At 48.2% G+C, this 23708-nt stretch overlaps 1 protein-coding gene across 1 annotated transcript in view; it reads left to right on the top strand.

The window, feature by feature from the left end:
* Positions 1-22749, top strand: part of EFHD1 (EF-hand domain family member D1) — a 41955-nt gene extending 19206 nt beyond the window's left edge. The window contains exons 2-4 of the mRNA XM_039234545.1: positions 3284-3431; positions 12555-12689; positions 21479-22749. Of these exons, the coding sequence (XP_039090476.1) occupies positions 3284-3431; positions 12555-12689; positions 21479-21613 (418 nt within the window). The 3' untranslated portion in view covers positions 21614-22749. The remainder of the gene's footprint in view (positions 1-3283; positions 3432-12554; positions 12690-21478) is intronic.
* The last annotated feature ends 959 nt before the right edge of the window (positions 22750-23708 follow it).

Genomic DNA, 23708 nt, shown 5'->3' with positions numbered 1-23708 from the left:
CAGAGTGCCAGCCCCACTGGGGTTCCCCGGGGGGGAGGCCGTGTTCGCTCCAGGTTACGTGAGTGGGGAACCCTGGTGGGTCCTTCGCCCTGACCAGCTCTCTTCTCCTTCATCCTCTTTCCCAGCTTCCCCCCCATTCTGGGCCCTCCCCTCTCTCACACCTAGGCTTTTACTGCTCCCTTTAGATACCCCAACCCCCTCTGTTCTTGCCTTCACATCTGAGGTGCACCACCCTTCGACAATTCGGTGCCCCTGCTCTCTGCAGACTTTGTTGAAACCTGCACCGTGTGTGTTGCTTATTGACATCTATTCGAAGTCTCGGCATGGCCGGTACCGTTGCGGTCCTTGAACTCACTGACCTTCTAATGCCGAATTGTTGTGAGATGCGTTTCCCAAAGTGTTTTCCTTGGAGCACTAGGTGGCCAACAAGTGCCTTCTAGTGGAAAGTCCCCAAAGGCAGAGGACTGTGTGATCAGATGAGTCTGTGTGCTCTGTTTCCCTCTGGTAGGTTTCAGATGACCATATGGAAGGCTCTGGAAAGTTCCACACTAAAGAAGCCTGTTTATTTTGACTAGGACTCCCTGTAACAGAGCCTGTCCCTCCAGCCTGTTTGTAAGAGCTCTTCTTACCCCAGGTCCTATTCTAGTTGGCTGTTTTTGCCAGAAAGCTCTTCCGTGTGTTGGCTAAAGGCCAGCTTAGTCATGTTCCCGCACAGAGCCCCGTTCTTGCTGCTCTTTGGGAATGTTCCTGGGAAGTTCAAATGCGCAACCTGAAGGCGGTGCTCTGCTTCCTGGGCCCAGATACTGCCGGTTCCTCCGTCCGCTCCCATTCTGGCATGGTCCATTGACCTTCACGGGTGCCCCCCATGGACCAGGCCCACATCCCCCAACGTGTGGGGTCGGCCTGGAGTGGAGAAGGCTGTCACAGGCTGGAAGGACTGTGGCTCCCTTCTTTCAGGGTTTGGGGTCGTGGGAGCACAGAGCTGCTGCGATAGGAAACATCCAGCAGCAGGAGGTGGCGAATGCCGAGGAGCAGAGGGCAGACAGTGGGGCTATTGGCCATCAGAGATGGAAGGGGGCAGAAAGGCCACCGAGGACAGCGAGGTGGGGGGATTTTCTGGGTGGGAGGAATGGCATGAGGCAGCTGCTGTGGCTGGACACACGAGTCCTGGGCCTCATCTCCAGCCTGAGTGCGTGGGCCTCAAAAATACCAGCAGCCTTCAGGGCTAGATGCCTCATTGCCCACAGGCTGCATTCCTTGGTGGTTTGGTGGGTGTGGGTGCACTGACAATGGTGGGCTTTTGTCGTGGGGAGGGTGACAGACAGTGCAGGAGCCTGCCCGGTTCGTCGGTTTTTCCTGCTGTGGAATGTACCTACAGTCTGCCACCTTGACCATGTGAGCGCGTGGCTCGGTGCAATTCACCCCCTTGTGTGACTGTCACCCCCACCGTCCACCTCCATGCTTTTTCCTTGTCCCAGACTGAAACTCTAGTCCATGAAAGCGTCACTGCCCAGGCCCTGGTCCCCACTGTTCTGGTCCCTCATACAAACACAGCTGTACGGTGTCAGTCCTTCTGTGCCTGGCTTATTTCAGCCCTGCATGTCGGCAAGGTTGGTCCGTGTTGTAGCACGTGTCAGAATTTCATTCCTTTTTATTGTGAATATTATTCTGGCCTAGAAATACACCGTGTTCCATCGTATGGTGTCCTGCGTCTTGTCTCTCCATCCATTGTCAGTGGTCACCTGGGGTGTTTCCACCTTTTGGCTATTGTGAACAGACTTGCTTTTCATTTATTATTAATACTGTTTTTGTTTTAGAGAGAGAGTGTGTACGCAAGTGAGGGAGGGGGCAGAGGGAGAGAGAATTTTGTATAGTTTCTAATTTTCTTCATTAAAATTTTTTTAGTGTTTATTTATTTTTGAGAGGAGGGGTAGGGGCAGAGAGAGAGGGAGACACAGAATCCAAAGCAGGCTTGAGGCTCTGAGCTGTCAGCGCAGAGCCTAACGTGGCGTTCAAGTTCATGAGCTGTGAGATCATGACCCAAGCTGAAGTCAGACGCTTAACCGACTGAGCCCCCCAGGGCCCCCCAGAATTTTTTTTAATGTTTTTTTTTTTTTTTTTTTTTGAGAGATAGCGAGAGAGGAGAAGGGGCAGAGAGAGAGGGAGACAGAATCTGAAGCAGGCTCTGCACTGACGGCAGAGAGCCTGGCATTGGGCTTGCGAACCGTGAAATCATGACCTGAGCTGAAGTTGTATGCTTAACTGACTAAGCCACCCAGGCATTGCAAGAGAGAGAGAAAATCTTAAACAGGCTCCATGTTCAGCTCAGAGCCCTACACAGGGCTCGATCCCATGTCCCTGGGATCATGACTCGAGCCAAATGAAGAGTTGGATACTCAACTGACTAAGCCACGCAAGCGTCCCCGGATTTACTTTTTAAAGCAAGATGTTCATTCATACCTGAGCCACAAGAGATCTCTCAGGAGAAGAAGATGGGATGGACTTGAGGGAGGAGAGCCGGGGGTCCGTGAGAAAACCCTGTCGTAGCCCGGGTGTGTTGGGAATCGGGGGTGGAGACGTTGGGAGAAAGCAGAGGACAGAAGGCTGAAGAAGGTTCCCGTGGGTTAGCCCAGGCACTGAGGAGTAGAGGCACCCCCCACCGTGGTGAGGCCAGGGAACCAGGGGTGGAGAGGTGGGTGGAGGAGGAGGGCTGGAAGGGCAGCCAGCGGAAGTGATTGGCTCTGTGGTAAAGCTCAGCCACCAGGTCAAAGCCAGCTCCCCGCTCAGCAGTCACTGGCATGGACATGACCTTTTGGACCTGGACACTAGATGACCAGGCCAGAGGGCAAAGCTTAGAACCCGAGAGCCGGGGCCAGGCTGCTTCCCAGGTGCGATAGGTTGGGAACCGGTTTCCACAGGCAGGAGACCAGGAGGAGCAGAGGGGTCTGTGGAAGTGCAGGGGGCAGAACCCAAGAGGAGTCTTCTGGAATGTTCTTCATCCTCAAGAAACTTAGGGCTTAGCTAAGGAGATAAAGGACGTGAAGACTTCCACGAAGTACAAGATCGCCTTTGAATCATGTTGTGCGGGGCCCAAAGGTGTTTCGAGAAGGGGGTCCCCTCTGATGTGACCCAGGAGGGCACGGCAAAGCAGCAGGTAACTAACTGAATCGTTTTTCAGTAAATGAGGCCAAAAGAATTAGCTGTTTGGGAGAGTGACTGGTGTTGTATTGTCCCTGCTGGCCATGGCGGTCCCTTGTCAGTGTCCTTCCTTTGATCCCCGCAGGTACGACGCCGGACGGGACGGCTTCATTGACCTGATGGAGCTGAAGCTGATGATGGAGAAGCTGGGGGCCCCCCAGACCCACCTGGGCCTGAAGAGCATGATCAAGGAGGTGGACGAGGACTTTGATGGCCAGCTCAGCTTCCGTGAGGTACATGCGGGCGGGTGTCCTGCTGGCCTGAGTCACTGTGGGGCATGGCCCCCTGAGTGGAGACTCACATTTATCGTCCCCTGCAGCACAAGTGGCTTTGACCCCTCCAGAGCGCCACTGGGAGAGTTAACTTTGAGTTCTTTTACAATATCTGTAAGAAGCCAGTGAACGGCAGTGCTGGCATGGGGAAACGTTCAGGGAGCCGACTGGAAGTCCCCGTGGGTGGGGTGGGGACAGCCTCACTTGGGTGAAACGGTAAGTGCTAAGAAATCTGGAGGGATGCTTACCAACATGCTCGTAGTGGATATTTGGGGGCGTGAAGTTTTGCTACTTTGATCAAAGTTTTATACTTTTTTATATAGTAAACCTTAAAATTTTTTTTTTAATGTTTTATTTATTTCTAGCAGAGAGAGAGAGAGACAGCATGAGCAGGGAGGGTCAGAGAGAGGGGGAGACACAGACTCTGAAACAGGCTCCAGGCTCTGAGCTGGCAGTCAGCACAGAGTCCGACGCGGGGCTTGAACCCACGAACTGCGAGATCATGACCTAAGCAAAAGTCGGACGCTTAACCGACTAAGCCCCCCAGGCGCCCCAAACCTTAAATTTTTTTATAGTAAGTATTTAAAAATAGTTAAATAAACAATTGGGGCACCTGGATGGCTCAGTCATTTAAGCATCCGACTCTTGATTTTGGCTCAAGTCATGATCTCGCGGATCATGAGTTTGAGCCGCGCGTCGGGCTCTGCGCTGAGCACAAAGCCTCCTTGGGATTCTCTCTCTCTCTCTCTCTCTCTCTCTCTCTGCCCCTTTCCTGCTTGTGCATGTGTGCGCTCTCTCTCTCTCAAAAATAAACTTTAAAAATATCTTGAAAAAATTGTAAAAAACCAATTAAACAAAGGGTTTTACTCTGTGGTCATGGATCTCCCCTCCTCCCCATAACCATCCAAGTATGGGCTTTTCTGGCCTTTGAGTCCCTAAAATTGGAACAAAATTTTGTGTGTATAGGTATCATTCTAGAGGATGCAAGTGTATTCAAAGTCTGATCTTTAAACGTGTGAGAACTTTGGTGATTTAAGTCCATTTCTATCTGGAGGGGAGTCTCAAGGCCATTGCGTGTCTTGCAAGGGAAGGATGTGGCCCCACAGGGAAGGGTTCGTGTCTTACATGCTTGAGCTTCATTGTAAGGGCTCTAGACATGTCATTGTGCCTTGGCGTTAGAACAGCTTTGGGGACAACATTCGGCTAGAAGCTCGAGCATCAGCCCAGCTGCTGAGGTCTTGTTCTGTCAGCTGGGCCCCCAGGGGCTGGGAAGAGAGAGCCCTGTCCCCGCTTCCTGGTGTATAACCTCAGTTATTCCGTAAACAGTGGCGTTCTGGTGTCCTGGATTCCGATGGTGAGAGTTTTGGCCAAGTACCCGTCTTCTCTCCAGGCTAGATAGGGCCCTGGGACATTCCTGTTGAGGTTCCTGTGGCTGAACTGGCAGCGATGAGTCCCGTCTGACCAGCCAAGATGAAACCGGCCTTGCCTCTTTCACTGTCCCCAAAATCAACTCGAGATCCCCCCCTTCTCTTCCTTTCCTGAGCTGGCAGATGCCGAGAGAGAAGATCACGGAAAACCCATGTTGGGCATAACCCTCAGGAGAGTGTAGCCCAGCCTTCTGAGTTCAGAGCTAAGGAGCTAGAGGGTCAAAAAAGTCAGCACTTGCCTGAACTCAACGCTCCAGCTCAGGGCTAGATGTGGGGGGCAGCCTCTGTGCCCACAGCCTCCCGTCGTCACCCGCCACACTCACCTTCGCAGGTGTCCCTCTGGCTCCCTTGCGTCTCATTCAGTTCCTTTGTGTCATTTGTGCTAAACATTGGCCCTTTCAACCTGGCTGTCCCTGGGGGATAGAAGGTAAAAGCTTTTGTGTTGGTGAAGCTTTGGAGGCAACACTGGGGAAAGAGAGCTTCCGTGGCAAAGTTGTGACCTGTGGGGAACAGAAATTGAGAGAGTGTTGAGAGGTCTGTGCAGGTTACCAACTGAGCTAAGATGCCATCCCTCTCCACTGGGTCACCCAGGAGCCACTCAGACACACTCCTCCCGGAATCCAAGGTGCCTGGTTAGCTTTTGGTTAGCCACGGGCTTGGCCGTTTCCTACAGAGGGTGGACATCAGAGGTTTGGAAATCTCCAGAGTGTTCCTTTGGTTCTCACTCCCCTTACAAAGCTTCAGTGACATTTGTGTCTGTCCTTTGTCGGTTCAGAGCCCCATTGTGGTCCCGCCTCTCGCAGTTGTGCTCAGATGTACAGGATTTGGAAGTGTTTGGGGCGTCTGGGTGGCTCAGTCGGTTAAGCGTCCGACTTCGGCTCAGGGCATGATCTCATGATTGTGGGTTCAAGCCCCGCGTTGGACTCTGTGCTGACAGCTCAGAGCCTGGAGCCTGCTTCAGATTCTGTGTCTCCCTCTCTCTCTGACCCTCCCCTGTTCATGCTGTGTGTGTCTCTCTCTCAGAAATAATAAAACATTAAAAAAAAAAAAGGATTTGAAAGTGTTTGCCATAAATACCCAACGGCCCGACCTGCTTTTATTTTTTTATTCTGCTGTTTTCCACTGGTGCTGGGGGCCACCAGGGAGCTGATGCTGTGCTTAGGTGATGAAAAGAGGCTCACAGCCAGACCTGGGTCTCCGCTCAGAGCTGCGTAACTTGAGGAAGTTATTTGACTTCTGAGAGCTCAGTTTTTCTGTCTTTAAACAGGGGTATTAGGCCTGTTGTGAGAAGGAAGTTCTCTCCCCACACCTGTGTCAGGTAGAATTTTTGATCGCAGGCAACAGAGAATGCCAGCTGATTGAAACAAGAACAGACGAAACAACTGTTGGCTCACACGCCTGGGACATGAAGTGGAGGCTCCAGGCATAGTAATGCAGTGTCTTACTCTTGTCATAGATTTTTTTTTTAATTTTTAAAATGTTTTTTATTTTGAGAAAGAGAGAGGACAAGGGGAGAGGGGCAGAGAGAGGGAGACACAGAATCCAAAACAGGCTCCAGGCTCTGAGCTGTCAGCACGAAGTCTGATGTGGGGATCGAACTCATGAACCGCGAGATCATGACCTGAGCCGAAGTTGGATGCTTAACCGACTGAGCCACCCTCATAGCTTTTTTTTTTTTTTTTTTTTTTTTTTTTAGATTTTTTTTTTTTTTTTTTTTTCTGGGTTTTTTTTAAGTTTATGTATGTATCTATGTTTGTTTGTTTATGGGGGGGGGCAGAGAGAGAGGGAGTGAGAGAATCCTAAGCAGGCTCCGTGCTTGGTGCAGAGCCCGGTGCGGGGCTCGAACCTATGACCCCAGGATCATGACCTGAGCCAAAATCAGGAGTCTGCTGCTCAGCCAACTGAGCCACCCAGGTGCCCCTAAAGATTTTATTTTTAAGAATCTCTCCACCCATCGTGGGGCTCAAACTCACAACCTCGAGATCAAGAGTCACCTACTCAACCGAGTCAGCCAGCAGCACCCCTCTCGTCATATCGTGACAGTGACTGGGCTGCTTCCATGTCCACTTCCCCTTTTCCTTCCCCACCATGTCTGGTCCCTGACGCCTGCCGAGGTGGCTGCTGGCAGCTCCAGGTTGTGCTGGCTCCATTTAGCAGGGGTTATACGAGCCTCAGAGGCCTCTGATGGGCCCTGTGAGGGACATGTGCCCACCTCCTGGACCAGTCCTTACATCCAGGGTCCTGCAATGGGCTCGTTCCAAGTCACGTGCCACAGGGCACCCTAGTCAACACTCCCAACTTCATCATCACATGGGGGCCAGGTTGCCAGATACACAACACTGCTCTCTTCTGCAGTTCTTCCCTTGCACCCTGGCTTTTAGTAGGTGCTTTGTGTTTCCTTGCTCTCTGTTTGGATTAACTTAAAAAAAAAAAAACAACCTAAAGCTGGTCACATCCACATCAAAGCTCTTTGGTACACAAGGTATGTCTCCATTAAGTACAGGTTTGCTACGTTTACTTTTCCCCTTGTGTACAAAGCAATTGATCTTTCTTTTAAACCATTTATTTTCCAATTATGAAAAAATAGTGCATGCACTTTCGGGGCATGTTAGAAAATGGCTTAGGTGGAACTGTTCAAAATGATTATGCAGCACTCTTCATGACCAGAGAAGAAACGTAGACAACGTAACAAGTAGGATTAGCAGTTCTATCCCAGTAGCTGTAGCCATCTGGAATTAGATCCTAGGTACTCCCCACCTCCTTCTCCTTTGGAGGCAGTCTAAGAAGCCTTAATAGCCTCCTCTCTTTTTCTTGTATTCTTCTCTAGTTCCCTTACATCTGTCTCAAAGAAGAATTGGTCCAAGGCCAGATGTGCGGTGGTTTTGTACAAAGGTTGGGCGATGGGTTTACTGGATACTTGTCAGTACTGGGAACTGTGGGTCCCATTTTCTCTTCCTACTGTACCCTCCCTTGGGTGGAGCCCTGGCAGCCCTTCTGTGCTGGGTTGTCCTTGAGCCTCATCATTGCTAATTGGACCATGGATGGGCCGCTGGTCAGACTAGGTCCACTAGAGTCCCTATCCTGGGAATTTTTTTAAATATTTGTTTGAGAAAGAGAGGGGGCACACTCAAGGAAGGGAAGAGAGAGGGAAAGAGAGAATCTCCAGCAGGCTCTGCACTGTCAGCACCGAGCCTGATGCAGGGCTCGAACTCACGAACCGTGAAATCATGACCTGAGCCGAAAATCGAGAGTTGGGTGCTCAACCAAGGGAGCCACCCAGGTGTCCCATCCTGGGAATTTGAAACTGGGGTGAAGTACTGCGAGTTGGTTCTGCAGGTGGCTGTTCCTGCAGGAATAAGTCCTTGCGGGGTAGCCATTCCCACCACGGGGACCACCCACAGAGCTACAGGAGGAATGTTGCGGCCAGTCCTGAGAGCATGGTTTCTCCCAGTCCCAGGCCTCTCCTGGGCTAGTGCATTTTGCCCTTGGGACATTCTCCTTCCCTTCCTTTCCCTTCCCTTCCCTCCCCTCCCGTCTCCTCCCCTCCCCAATTTTATTTTTGGGGCGCCTGGGTGGCTCAGTTGGTAGGGCGTCCAACTTCGGCTTAGGTCATGATCTCATGGTTCATGGGTTCGAGGCCCACGTCGGGCTCTGTGCTGACAGCTCAGAGCCTAGAGCCTGCTGTGATTCTGTGTCTCCTTCTCTCTCTGCCCCTCTGCCACTCCTACTCTATGTCTCAAATATAAATTAAAAAAAATTTTTTTTAATAAAGATCTTATTTTTAAGTAATCTCTACACCTAACGTGGGGCTCGAACTCACAACCCTGAGATCAACCATTGCACCCTTCACTGACTGAGCCAGCCAGGTGCCCCGGGACATCCTTTTTATATAACAAATACCTCCTTTTTGCTTATGCCAACAAGTCTGTTTCTGTCATTTGCAACCTTAGAGTGCTGGCTAATACACGGAGGTGTTTACATCCCCAGAGGCATGAAATTTAAAAAATTTTCTTTAAATTTAGGGGCGCCTGACTGGATCAGTCAGTAGCGCATGGGACTCTTGATCTCGGGTTGTGAGTTCGAGCCCCACATTTGGGGTAGGATTTACTTAAAAACATTTTTTTAAAAATTTCTTTAAATTTGGGGTTCCGAGGTGGCTCAGTCAGTTAAGTGTCCAACTCTTGGTTTTGGCTCAGGTCATTATCTCATGGTTCATGAGTTCGAGCCCCACATTGGGCTCTGTGCTGACAGCTCAGAGCCTGAAACCTACTTTGGATTCTGTATGTGTGTGTGTCTCTCTCTGCTCCTCCCCCACTCACACTGTGTCTCCCTCTCTCAAAAACAAACATTTAAAAAATTTAAAAATGTATTTATTAAAAAATTCTTTAAATTTACAAGAAGCATTGGATAGCTTGTGTCTGAATTTTTTTTTTTTTTTAAGCTTTGTTCTCTCTCTGTTTCTTTGTTTTCTGCTTCTCCTCTCCCCTCCCCCCTCCTCTTTGCTCATAGTCACAGCTAGGACCCTTTCCAATTCTTCACAACATACCAGTCTTTGTGGACTATAAATAGGAAGACAAACAAGGCTGGGCAGTTGGGGAAATTGTCATTCGGAGTTGGTGATCATAGTGAAATGAAATGGGGATGCCTGGCATGCTTTATGGAAGGCTAAACACTTTCAAGTTGGGTTGGATTTTTTTTTCCCTTCAACTGGCTGGGGCAGAGACCCCTAAGTTATGACAGGGCTGCCCTTGGTGATCTGTGAGCCTGTAGAGAGAGAACAGATCCATGGGGAGTACTTTAGGCCTTTCTGTAAACACCAGTACATATGAGAGAAGTGGGTCTCGGGGATGAGGAAACCCCACCAAGGTCACTTGCGTGGCTGCTAGGCTGGCGGGGGGTAATGCCCATCTTTCCTGAGCTGCCCTCACTGGGTGGAGGGCCACCTGTTTCGTATTTGCCTTAAGGAGCAAGGGGTGGGGGGAGGGGAGGGGTTCTGTAAGGCTGTCAGTATTTTAAGGGTGGGCAGGGTGCTGAGGGACAGGTGTTTTACTCCCGCCATCTGCACACGACTCACGTTTGCAAGTGCTGGCATCTTTGCTGCCACATTCTCTTCCGTGAGAGCCCGACCATGACCACGACCGTCCCCCTAAACCCCCTTGTCCCCTATCCTGTCCTCGGGAGCCTCACCTCCAATAGGCTTGTTTTCCAAGACTTGGAGCCAGGATCCTGGCCTCCGGGAGAAGTCTGCAGGAAGCTGAATCTCTGCCGGCCTCTAGTGAGAGAGTTTGAAGCTGCAGGTGGATGAACGTGGCATTCCCGTGGAGCCAAGTTGACCGCAACAGCCTCCCCAAAGCTACGAATCTTTGAGCATCTTGCTTCATCCCTTGCTTCGCGTTGGGCAATGTCCACAGTGGAGTCAGGGGCCCTGAAGCAAGAATTACAAAGAAAGGTTCGTTAGCAAGGCGTTTTGGGGTGGTGGCAGTGGGAGAGCCTGAGACTTCCACTTAATGAAACACACTTCCCTCTAGGGATTAAGAGTCTTGGCAGGAAAAGATACCCAGGTTGGAATGTGGAAAGCCCGTTGAAGTTGTTTGACCTCTCAGTCAACTTTAGGTAATGTTCTTTTCCCTCGGGGAAGCCGTTCTTTAGACGAATGGTCATGAAAAATACCCTGAAAATTCAAAATTCCCCTGTAGACCCCCGTGTTTTACATAGCACCTAAAAACCTGGAGAAGCTCCTTTCTGGGCTGACTTGGAAAAATAAATTCTAGAAGTTTGTACAGCAGTTGTTTGATGAACAGATTTGCCAAAATTCGTTAGAGAAGTCAAAGCCCTAAAATGGCTTTGGGGGAGAAGGTCTGGAAAGTGAGGGACCTGCCATTTCAGCTTGACTTATTTATTTAAAAATACATGTGTGGAGGCTATGGTACAAATTGGCTTTAAAGATTAATGCATTTAGGCCACATTTGGAACCTGCAGGAAAAAGGTGGATTATTTAATAAATGGCATGGGGATTGCTAACTAACCATTTGGAAGAAAATAGGGTTAATGATCAACCTCACAGGATAGATCAGAATAAATTTCAGAGATTAAATATTTACACATTTAACAAAAAAGGAGTCATAAAAGCAATAGACAAAAACATAGGTGATTGTTGCTGTAACCTTGATGGCAAGAAAGGTTTTTCTAAGCATAACACGGGTGCAGTAGTGAGAGAAAAGAAAAAGACTGATGATTTATATACAGTTTTTGAGGGGCGCCTGGGTGGCTTAGTCGGTTAAGCATCGACTTTGGCTCAGGTCATGATCTCACAGTTCATGGGTTTAAGACTCGCGTTGGGCTCTGTACTGACAGCTCAGAGCGTAGAGCCTGCCTGGAATTCTGTCTCCCTCTCTCTCTGCCCCTCCTCTGCTCACACTCTGTCTCTCTGTCTCTTAAAAATAATCAATAGAGGGGCGCCTGGGTGGCTCAGTTGGTTAAGTGTCCAACTTCGGCTCAGGTCATGATCTCACAGTTCGTGGGTTCGAGCCCTGTGTCGGGCTCTGTGTTGACAGCTCAGAGCCTGGAGCCTGTTTCAGATTCTGTGTCTCCCTCTCTCTCTGACCCTCCCCTGCTTATGCTATCTCTCTCTCTCAGAAATAAAACATTTAAAAATTTTTTTAAAATAATAATAAGTAAAATTTTTGAGAGCCAAAAATGATCATAAACATGATTTAAATGCAAGTGAAATATTTGAAACATACCAAGTTCTGTAAAGATCTCTTAGAAAACACTTGAGAGAGGCGCCTGGCTGGCTCAGTCAGTAGAGCATGCAAGTCTTGATCTCAGGGTCATTAGTTCAAGCCCCATGTTGGGTAGAGAGATTCCTTAAAAATCAAAATGTTTGGGGTCTCCAGGGTGGCTCAGTCAGTTAAGTGCCCCACTTTGGCTCAGGTCATGATCTCACCGTTTGTGAGTTTGAACCTCGCATCGGGCACTGTGCTGACAGCTCAGAGCCTGGACCCTACTTCAGATTCCATGTCTCCTTCTCTCTCTCTGTTCCTCCCTAGCTTGCACTCTGTCTCTCTCTATCTCTCAAAAATAAGCAAACATTAAAAAAAAAAATCGTTAAAAGGAAAAAAGAATACTAACAAGAGTAAATAATCTAATGTAAAAGGGGGGACACAAACAGAAAATATGGATGACTAAAAACATTGGCAATTATTTAGTTTCAGTTTTGAAAAATAGTGCATATAGGTCTGTCGGATTTCTTTTCTTCCATGGCCGCAACCTAGGACATGGACAGTGTTTGTTGCTTTTATAGACAATGCTTCTTAAACTGTTGTGCAAATGTTTCTGAGGGACAGATGCCCAGCAGCGGAATTAATGGTTGGGAGCATTTTATTTTTGGTAAATGTTTCCAAAGTGCCCTCCAAAGAATCTGAATCGCTTGACATTCCCTTCCACTGGATACGAAGGTGCCCATTTCCCTACATTCCTGTGGAAAACGAGCATGTGTTTATTTCTGACAGTGCAATAAGGGAGAAACCAATTGGCCACACGCACGTATTTGTACTGTTTCTGTAGGCTCGGTGGGAATGACTTTCCCTTGGGCTGGAGGGGACCGCTGTAAGTCTCAGTGAGGTTGACCCGGACTCTAATCAACCCTTTCCTGCAGTTCTTACTCATCTTCCACAAGGCCGCAGCGGGGGAGCTGCAGGAAGACAGTGGGCTAATGGCGCTGGCGAAGCTCTCTGAGATCGACGTGGCCCGGGAGGGTGTGAAAGGTGCCAAGGACTTCTTTGAAGCCAAGGTAGGTGCCTCCTTCTCTCTCCCTTCGCTCTACCCGACATGGGCTCCCCGCCCCAGGGACTACCTCATTCACTAGCTCAGAACAGTCAGAGTAGCAATAGCTTAATAAGTCTGCCTGTCATGTGTGATCGAAGGGGAATGAGCATGTCTGTGCACGATCCGAAAATTAAAAGCAAATTGGAAAAACAGTCAAACGGTCAGCGCGTTCCATCCTGGTTTCTGATTCAAGTGGGTTTGCTGGTATGATGTTCCCAGACCAGCTCTTGGCCAGACTTGCCCCGAGAGCTCCTCTCTACCCCGGGCCACAGTGGAATTACTTGAGCAGATGCCTCCACGTTCGCCTCTTAAACACCTGTGTGTGAGGAAGTGAACAGTGGGGCCAGAGGAGGAAGCCTCGGTCGGTTGCTCCAGAATGAACCAGTGTTTGCTCCACTGATGGTGGTTGGGAGTTGGGAAGCAATCTCCAGTGCGTGGCCCCGGAGCCCTTCTGGGTGCTTCCATTCATTCACACGTTCACAGAGTCGTCAACGGTATGTAGAGACCCTGCCCCTAGCGGGGTGCTGTCGTTTCATCTCCTCAGAGCACCCCTGCAGAAAGAGCCAGCGGAGAGTCCTCCACACCCCTGTCAGCCAGAGCAGAGGAGAGCAGTGGGCAGCGCCGCCTGGGCTCAGATTCTGCCTCCTCCACTTACTGGCCCTGGTGCCCCGGTTTTCTCGTCTGTACAGTGGAGGCAGTAATAGCGTTGCCGTGAGGACTACACGAGTTCATGGATATAAGGTGTTTAGCAGGCACCTGGCACTCGATACAGGATATCTGAGCTGTTGGGATTCCCAGCCATTCCAGATAGAAGCCAGCCTCTTGGGGAGTGTTGGCTTATTCTCCGAGTTTGCCCAGAGACAGCGTGTCCTCGGCAGCACCTCCCGGCCACGCTGGCCCCTAAACAGGACGACGCTCTTCTTACTTCTCTATGATGCCGTTTACAGACAGGTTCAATCGTCTTTCTGTCGAAATATAAACTGTGAATCACGGTGGACTCCTAACGCCTGCAGTTCTGTCATCGTCTGATAACTTCCAGGACAGGCCAGCCACTCCTTGTGCCTTCAACACCAGCACCTCTGTCCAACCCGAATGTGGTTTGGCCCTTCCTTCATGACTCCACGTTGATCCAGCTGGCTCTGGCAATGCCCGGCACGTTAAGCTCTGAAACCACAACTCCTTTACAAGGAGGTCGTAGACAAATCTTGTGCCCTCCCCAGGACACACACAGTCTAGTGAGGAAGACGAACTCTGAGCCTTGAAAGAGAGAGACTGGAGAAGAGGAACAAGTTACTTCTGGAAGGCTGGGTCCTGTCCATCTCATTGCCAGAGCCAATACTTGCAATCTTTGGTGATACCTTGGACGGACCCTAAGATTGAGACCCATGTTTAGTGTGACACTTCTTCAGCCCACTCCTGTAGGACAACATACCAAATGCTCTTATTAAAGTCTGCACAGGGGCGCCTGGGTGGCTCAGTCGGTTAAGTGTCTGACTTCGGCTCAGGTCATGATCTCGCAGTTCATTAGTTTGAGCCCTGTGTCGGGCTCTGTGCTGACAGCTTGGAGCCTGAAGCCTGCTTCAGATACTGTGTCTCCCTCTCTCTCTGCTCCTCTCCCCACTCTCAAAAAATAAACATTAAGCAATAATCATTTATCTGTTCAAGACATTCTCAGACACCTTTGGTAAGAGTACAAAATCATCCCAGCTTTTTGGAGAGCAGTTCGGGGCTCGCTGTTAACCCTGTATTGTTCACCTCTAGGATTCTGCCTCTAAGATTTTATCTTGCAGAGGCACTCATGCAAATAAACATAGATGTATAGTCAGGGAGGTTTTAAAAAAATTTTTTTAATGTTTTATTTATTTTTGAGACAGAGAATGAGTGGGGGAGGGGCAGAGAGAGAGAGGGAGACACAGAATCCGAAGAAGGCTCCAGGCTGAGTTGTCAGCACAGAGCCCCATGTGGGGCTCAAAGTCATGAAGCATGAGATCATGACCTGAGCCAAAGTCAAGAGCCAGACGCTTAACTGACTGAGCCATCCAGGTGTTCCAAACATTATGTTTGAAACGCAGTTTTGATGGGGCACCTGGGCGGCTCAGCCAGTTAAGTGTCTGACCGTGGCTCAGGTCATGGTCTCATGGTTCGTGAGCCTAAGCCCTGCTTCAGGCTCTGTGCGGGCAGCTCAGAGCCTGGAGCCTACTTCAGATTCTGTGTGTGTCTCTCTCCCTGCCCCTCCCCTGCTTGTACTATCTCTCTCTCTCTCTCTCTCTCTCTCTCTCAAAAATAAATAATAAACATTAAAAAGTTTTTTCAATGAAACTCAATTTTATTAAGTATTAACTACAACTGGGTAATTACATACCAAAGTACTTGTAATAGTTACATCTGAGGGACTTATTTTTTAGTTTTGGAACATTTTATAATGCGTGTGCACTATTTTTATAACTAGGAGAAAAAAGATTAAACACATAACAATGTAAGGTTTTGAACTTGTGGTGTGGCTACCTCCTCAACCCAGACTCAAAGGCAGAATAGGTGTGTTATCTTTGTAATTACAGAGCCTGGCACATAATGGCCTTCAATAAATGTTTGCATGAATGACGAATGTAGGGAATCATCGCTCAGATTTCAGAGAGAGCCATAAAGGAGCTGACATTTGCGACAGATGTTCAGAGATGAATAGGGATTCACCTTGTAATCAAGGAAGGGAGGGCGTTCCCTGCCGTGGGAACCGCAAGAGCAAAGGCTCCGAGGAGTGTTTGGAGGCTGGCCCCCGTCCACACCGGGTGAAGCTGCCCAGGGTACTCTGGGCCCCCTGAGGGTCAGCCCCCCCCCCAGCCTCCTAACCACCAGAATTACCCACAAACCAGCTTCCTGGGCCCCACCCACACCGCCTTGAGATTTTCCAGGTTAGGGCCCAGGAAATGGGGAGCAGAAAGAGCTCAGCAGGCCCTTGCAATCTACAGCCAGGGGTGGGAAGTGTGGCTGCCAGTGCTGGGGGCGCTCAGACGGCTTGGACATGGCCTGGCGCAGGGGATCAGCTTCTCTGGGGAGCAGCTAGAGTCAGGGAAGCTTCCTTCCACAGATACCTGGAGAAGAACTGTGGGCCCATTGAGGGTAGTGACAGTGGGGCTGGGGAGGAGGTGGTAATGAATCCCAGACTCACTAGCAGTCTCATTGTTTATGACCCTTGCTTGGAGGTGGAGAGTAAAATGCTACAAGTTTTGTGGAGCTATGTAGAGAGGGCTTGATGATATTTAAAAAAATCAGGGCAGGGATATTCCCCTCCACCCCCGACCCGCCATGGGAATGGTTTGAAGAAGGGGATGGCGTGGCCTTTCATTTGAAGGGCACGATGCTAGTCGCAAATGGTTTCATTCATGTCATGCTGGACAGAACTTGGCCACTCCTGGCTGCATCGGAGAATATAAAATGCCTTTCTTCCTAGAGATCTGTGTGCCCAACTGTAATTCTGCTACTAAGGGGGATGGAGACACTAGATATCGAGGGTTGTGGAATAATTTCTTGCACACACGTCCATTGCTGAACCAAGCACAGGAAAGGGCTGGAATAGCATTACCCTGATTGGGCTCTGTCCTGGAGCCCATGGTCAGGTCCGGCTCCCCAGACCCTCGGGTCATGTGCCAGGGGAACGTCTCAGAGGAAGAAAGAAGGGAGGAAGTGAATGCTTTGTGGACGCCAGACTACAAAGACCACGGGAGCCACCTTCACAAGACTGGAGTAGCAACTCAAGAATTTGAGTTGAGTGACTAATGGTAGAACATAATGGTGCCTGGGCTGTGGGGAAGAAGGAACTGGAGATACAAGGAAGCCATGGAGAAGATGCTATTTTGAGGACAGAAGCAATTTGAAGACGAGATGAAGTCAGATGAGGCCAGACAGGGGGTCTGGGGCATGGAAAGTGGGTCAGTGGAGATTTTTGAGAGACTGGCTTCCCTGTGAAGGGCATTTGGTGCTAGGGTGAGAGGTGGGTGGGCGTTGGGGAGAAAGAGCCGTGATGGCTGACTTTTCTGTCTAGATGGCTGGCCGAGGAGGCCTGGGCAGAGTGGGGATGGTAGCTTGGGGTCAGGAAAGAACTTTTTTTTTTTTAACCTAGAGAAGACAGATGCTGGTATGTTTTTAGGTCACAGGGAAGTGGTCCACAACATAAGGAAACATGAAGACACAGAGTGGGGTGATGGGCAGGACAGGACTGCATAGAATCAAGGGAAGAGGTAGAATTTTGTAGTGCGGAACAGGAACCCCAAGTGAGGGAAATGCCAGGGCCCCTCCCGCGCTGGCCTGGCCAGCAGTGCTGGGCACGTGGGTCTCAGGTTCATGTCTTATCCAGTGCTCACACAGACACTCTGGGGGGAGGTGGTGGAGGAAGACATTGAGGCTTAGACAGTGGTTTCTTGGTAAATGTTTAACAACTGGCTCTCTGAAAAAAGTGTGCGTATACATATATGCATAGGTTTGTTATAAATTTAAATGTTGTAAAGGATAGGTAGCACACAATTTACAAATAATAAAGCATACATTACTTCTGTTGTGAATTCCACAGTCTATTCTCTACGAACGGCTCCTTGATTTTTTTTCTGGGATCCGTAGCTGTCACCAGCCTATGGTTGCAACTGACAAAAGAATCTAGCTACGATCTGAATGTTGGTTGATATTTTGTTTAAGTCAATTTAAAAGGAAAAGCAAAAGGAGGGGCACCTGGCTGGCTTCAGTTGGTTAAGTGTCTGACTTCAGCGCAGGTCATGATCTCAGCAGTTCATGAGTTCAAGTCCTGCGTTGGGCTCCACAGTGGCAGCACAGAGCCTGCTTGGGATTCTCTGTGTGTCTCTCTCTGCCCCTCCCCTGCTCTCTCTCTCTCTCTCAAAAATAAACATTAAAGAAAAAACAGGCGCCTGGGTGGCTCATTCGGTCATGATCTAATGATTCATGGGTTCAGGCCCAGCTGTGCTGGCGGCTTGGAGCCTGGAGCCTGCTTCGGATTCTGTGTCTCCCTTTCTCTCTACCCCTCCCCTGCTCACTCTCTGTCTCTCTCTCTCTCTCAGAAATAAACATTTAAAAAATTATTTAAAAAAAAAAAGAGAAAAAGTAAAGGGACATATGTCAGAACTTCATTCATTCTTCAGTGATGTGAGCAAGTTCCCTTGCTGAATTTGATAATAGTTTTTCAGATATTAGAAGAACATTCCCAGAATTTCTTTGGAGCTATTCACAATGCAAAAGCTACAGATATTACACGTTTTTCAGCTTAATCTGCATTTTAACATTTCCCAGCACTTTCTTAGGAAAAGGTAATCAAGCCCTAGTTTGTAGCATTTGTTGGTTTCTAAGGTGTAAAACCTCCACCACTTGCTTTCAAGCTTCCAACAGGATATCGCTGACTGAAGATTCACTGCATATTATTGTATAGGGTTTCGAATAGAGATATAACAGAAACAGACAATCTCCAAAGCACAGATAGAGCAAAATGTAGCAAGATAATCAGGAGGCGATGACTTTTTAGTATTTATTACTTTTGCTTCTAATATCATTTAATTATAGATTTATATAATTTAACTTTTAATATTAACAGCCAGTTCATAAAATTCCTGGAGAAAACAAGACAAGGGAAAAAAAAATAAAGGTGAGGAGGAAAGAGGTCCAGGGTAGGCAAGGGAACTTGGGGTCCAAACTTGGAGCCTGAGTCGGGGACCGAGGGTGGTGAGAGTCAGTGTGAGTTGGGCCCTGCTCTAGGGAATTCTGTCTTCTGGCGACTCTGATGTAAGGGGGAACTCAGCAGGGCCTCATGTGCCTAAGAAATACCTCTGAAGCTTGGAAAACCTAATTTCCTAGCCCCTCCCCCTAGGGATTCTGATTCAGAAAGAGTAAGAAAGCATAATTTTTCAGAGGCGTCCTGTGTTCAGACACAGGCCCTGTGCAGTGCAGGGAGAATTTAGGAAAGGGATGTTCTAGTTTTTTCACTGAGATGTGAGAGCCTGCATTTTGCTACACAGGATGTAATGGCTTAAAAACCAGAACGGACTGAGTAAAGATCATGGTAGGAGACGGTAAATCTTAGCCTCAACATGGCAGAGAAGTGATTGAGTGAACCAGAATGTAGACAGAGGGACACCCAAACGTGGAAGCTTGTGACGGGGAAAAGGAGATACGGAGAAAAGATGATGAACCCAGGAACACGCTAGTTAAAAATTGTGAGAGGTTTGACACCTCAATTTAAAATCATTTAAACACTCAAGGAAAGGGAATGCTTTTCTATAAATTTGAGAGAAGCAGGAAATGTGATGAATTGTAAAGACATTTAGAGGGTTAACTCCAACCCTTTCCCTCAAACAGTTAAGTGCTCAGGAATTTAGGGATTAATTCTTCAATGTTCTACATTTTTTTTTTTCCAATGTCACAAACTAGTTCAAACATATTGGAAAGGATTGTATCACATTCATTCTTTTTTTTTTTTAATGTTTTATTTATTTCTGAGAAAGAGCATGAGCAGGGGAGGATCTGAGAGAGGGAGACACAGAATCTGAAACAGCCTCCAGGCTCTGAGCTGTCAGCACAGGGCCCGACATGGGTCCTGGCTCATGGGTTTGAGCCATGTGGCTCAAACCCACAAACCGCGAGATCATGACCTGAGCCGAAGTCGGACGCTCAACCGACTGAGCCACCCAGGCGCCCCTGTATCACATTCATTCTGTAAAGCTGCCATGATTCTGATAACAATCAGATAACAGCACATCAGAAAAAATCATATCAATCTAATGAATATAGCTGTAGGAATCGTAAAACATTTGAAATTTATGTTAAGACTGCAGGGATAATTTTAAAAGTCTCTTAGGGGCGCCCAGGTGGCCCCCTCGGTTAAACATCCAACTCTTGGTTTCAGGTCAGGCCATGATCTCCTGGTTCATGGGATCCAGTGCTGTGTCAGGCTGCCCACTATCAGCGGGGAGCCTGCTTGGGATTCTCTCTCTGTCTCTCTCTCTCTCTGCCCCTCCTGTACACACTCTCTCCAAAGAAATAAACTTCATAAGTAAATACAAATCTCAGGTATCAAATATAAAAACTGTGATCATTTCAGTGAGACATCTCAAAACACTTGGTGAAGTTTAATATTCATAGAAGACATTTAAAGTATGAAAAGAATGTGCTTAGTCAACATAATGAATACTTTCTCATAAATATCAAGGCCTTCTAAAGTGGCAATAAATAATGTAGTGTGGCTGCAGGAATAAACAGATCAGTCAGGGGAACAGGATAGAAAATAGTAAAAACAGATCTCCTTCATGTGGGAATTTAGTACATGAATAAGATAACTTTCCAGTCAGTGGAAAAATAATGGGCTATTCAATAAAACGTGTTGAGACCATTGGCTTCTCCTCTTAGGAAAATGAAGTAAAGTCATTTAAATGATATATATTCCTTCACTAAAATACAGTGTAAGTGACTTTAAGAGCTGAATGGGAAAATAAAGCCAGGAAAGCATGAGAGGAAAATGGTTTTAGAGCCCTAGGGTATAGAAGACCTTACACATGACATAAAAGACAAAGTCATGGGGTGGCTCAAACGGTTGAGTGTCCAGCTTTAGCTCAGGGTTCGAGTCCCGCATCGGGCTCTGCACTGACAGCATGGAGCCTGCTTTGGATTCTCTGTCTCCCTCTCTGTGTGTCCCTTCCCTGCTCGTGCTCTCTTTCTCAAAAATAAATTAACATTGAGAGAGAGAGAGAGAGAGACAAAAGCCAGAATGGAAGTGATTGGAAATTTTGGTGACATCAAAATTTAAAGATTCACCTGGCCCAAGATACCTTGAAGTTAAAAGACAATCAAAAGAGTAAGTAAGAGTAACCAAAAAATATATAACAAGGGACTATGCCTAAATTATGCAAAGAATGGCAAAATGAAAAACCCCAGTGAAATGGGTAATTTACCAAAGAGGAAATAAAAGAAGGTGCCAGGTTTTTGTGGGCTCCTTCCTTCCTTCCTTCCTTCTTCTATCAGATTGGCAAACAAGAAAAAGTTTACTCCTGATAAACATTGGGGAGGTTGTGGGGAAATGAGAACTCACATTCCCTGATGGTGGGGGTGTAAATACGAACAGCTACTCTGGAGCGCAATTTGGCATTCTTTATTAAAATAGCGTGCACACCCAATGTGCTTGGGATTTTTACCAAATCGATGAAGGTGGGGGGAGGAATGAGCTCTAGAAGAGAGGATTCTAAGATGGATTTATCTGATACAGTATTATTAAAGATAAACTAGATTTAAAAGAAATGTCCCTAAATCCCATTCACAACACCAACAAAACCATGTGATATTTGGAAGTAAATTCAGAATGATTGATCTATTGTAAAGGTCCCCTTTGCCACAGGCAGATGGAAGGGATTGCAGTTAGGATCCCAGCAGGGAGTTCGTTTTGCTTTTGTCTTTGTTTTCTTCCCCTAGAACAATATTATTGTGAAATTAAGAGTTGGTGGTCGGTCATGTTAAAGAGTATCCTGGAAAAGTGGAAAGACCAACCCTAGGGACGTAGAACGCAGTGGCAAAGGAAGGGATGGTATCCTCACTAATAGTTTAAACAAACTTGTAAAGAGGAGTGTTGGTTCCCAGGGGGTGGGGGGGCCTGCCCCGCAGCAGGACCGGGTTCCCAGGTTCCACAGTTCCAGCCAACATTCTGTTGGATGGGTTGCTTGTCTCCAAGTTCCTCCTTCAGTCCATCGGTTTGTTTTTGCTGTTTCTCTGCAGGTCCAAGCTTTGTCCTGTGCCAGTAAGTTTGAAGCCGAGCTAAAAGCCGAGCAAGATGAGCGGAAGCAGGAGGAGGAGAAGAGGAGGCTCCGCCAGGCAGCCTTCCGGGAGCTCAAAGCCGCTTTCAGCACATAGTCAGGCACCCTTGACCTCCATCCACACAGTGCCTCGCAGATGCCCCCAAGAGAGCTGGCTGGGCCTCTTCACTCCTCCCCCTCCCACCAACCTGCCTCCACGCCCACCAAGCAATGCAAACTCCTTGCCTCTTGGAGTGGCAGGGAGTGGCTCTCATCCCTGTGTGGGAGCCTCTTCCAAGGGTCCTTGGATGAGCCAACTGCCCCCCCCGCCCCCCCCCCCGCTTTCTCTGTAGCCAGATGGGGCCTCTACTCCGCAGCTTGTACTTTGTCCCTGCCCCTTTGCCATTTCGCATCAAAGAGCGTTAATTTGTGCAGATATTTCTCTCTTTGATGGTCCTCTGAGGACATAGTCCCTGGAGGGTTCTGATGTTAATGTTGCCCATTTTCCCAGGGAACTCACCTCTCCCCTTGGGGTCCCCCTCCTCTGCCTTTCCTGTTCAGCTTCCCTGCTTGCATTCTGAGCCTGATTCTTCCATTTGCTTTGGTATCTTCTGTGCTTTGATGACAGTGAGGTTTAAGGCAAGCCAGGCTGGACCGCGGCCTGCCCCCTCTTCAGCAGGGGGGTGGCATGCTACTGAGATGGCCAAATAGGAGACAGATAGGAAGACCTGTTCCTTCCTATCACCGTTCTCCTGTCCACTTAGCAATCCCCCCTGGACCCACCCTCTTCACCCCTTTCAAACGTGTCTTCTCATTTCCTCTTCCTCTTAAATAGCCTGCTACTTACCTGCAAGAATGAGAAAATAATCATAAGTGATATTAATGCATAGGAGAATCCCTATTAATTCCTACTATGCAAATAAATTACTGTAAACCCCTACTTTCCCAAGGGACAAATCCAGAGCCTTTCAAAATCCCAAAAGTCATGACCGTCTTCATCTGGCCAGTTTCCAACTTCTGCTCCAAGATGTTGAGGTAAAGCTGTTCTTACCCCAGCACAAATTTTTATATGTTGTGTATTCTTGGGATTGCTCACAAATACCGGGGTTTCTTGTATTTTTTTTTTTTAAAGAATTCCTAACATTGTATTTATTCTCTTTTGTAACTGCTGTCTTTACAACAAGGAAAACATCTGCATTTCTACTTCACAGCTGCCTCTTTTTTCCAATAAACTGCAAATGGACTTTGCCATTATATCACTGTGCTTCGAGTCTTCTTTCTCTTTCTTTTTTTAAATTTACTTATTTTTAAATTTACATCCAAGTGAGTCAGCATATAGTGCAACCCTGATTTCAGGAGTAGATTCCAGCGATCCATGCCCTATGTGTAACACCAGGGCTCACCCCAACAAGTGTCCTCCCTAATGCCCGTCGCCCATTCAGCCCATCCCCCCACCCACAGCCCCTCCAGCAACCCTCAGTTTGTTCTCTGTATTTAAGAGTCTCTTATGTTTTGTCCCCCTCCCTGTTTTTATATTATTTTTGCTTCTCTTCCCTTACGTTCATCTATTTTGTATCTTTTCTAGTCTTCTTTCAGTTGGGGGAGAGAGGAGAGTGTTGTTTGCAGGCGCCACACCTGGCCCAGGCTCCTGGTGGATATCCACCCCCAGAAGTAGAGCTAGTAGTGGTCTAGATGGCCCGGTTTCCTCGGGGGCATGCCGAGTTCTGGGGTGTCTGTCAGCTGCTCTTCCCCTTCCCCTCACTACGGATTCCTTCGGCTGCAGGTAAAATGTGTCCTTAGTTTCTCTTGCTTCTTGGACCCCTTGAAACTCTGAGGAGGGCCAACGACCCCTCCCTCCTCCTCATGTGGATTCTGGGGCACTGGGGGACCTGAGTAAGGACCTCTGTCCGAAGGGAACACCCATAGCTCCCCAGGGAGGATCATTTATGTTTCTGCACAAGCCCAAGACCTACAATTCTCGGGCATCATTTTTCTTGGTAGGGTCACCCTGCAACCGCCCCACCAGTGGACGTGAACGAGTTAAAGGGGTGGAGGCACTGCTACTATACAATCCAGGAAGCGTGCTTCTTGGCATTTTCTCCTACGAGCTGAGAACGTTCGTGCACATAAAAACCTGCACGTGGATGTTTATGGCAGCTATTTCATAATTACCAAAACTTGGGAGCAACCAAGATTTTTTTTTTAATAAGATT

This window comes from Hyaena hyaena, unplaced genomic scaffold (genome assembly GCF_003009895.1).
Source record: "Hyaena hyaena isolate Hyena2069 unplaced genomic scaffold, ASM300989v1 scaffold_86, whole genome shotgun sequence".
Lineage (NCBI taxonomy): Eukaryota > Metazoa > Chordata > Mammalia > Carnivora > Hyaenidae > Hyaena > Hyaena hyaena.
The sequence above is the reverse complement of the archived record's forward strand: the minus strand, read 5'-3'. Positions and strand labels throughout refer to the sequence as shown.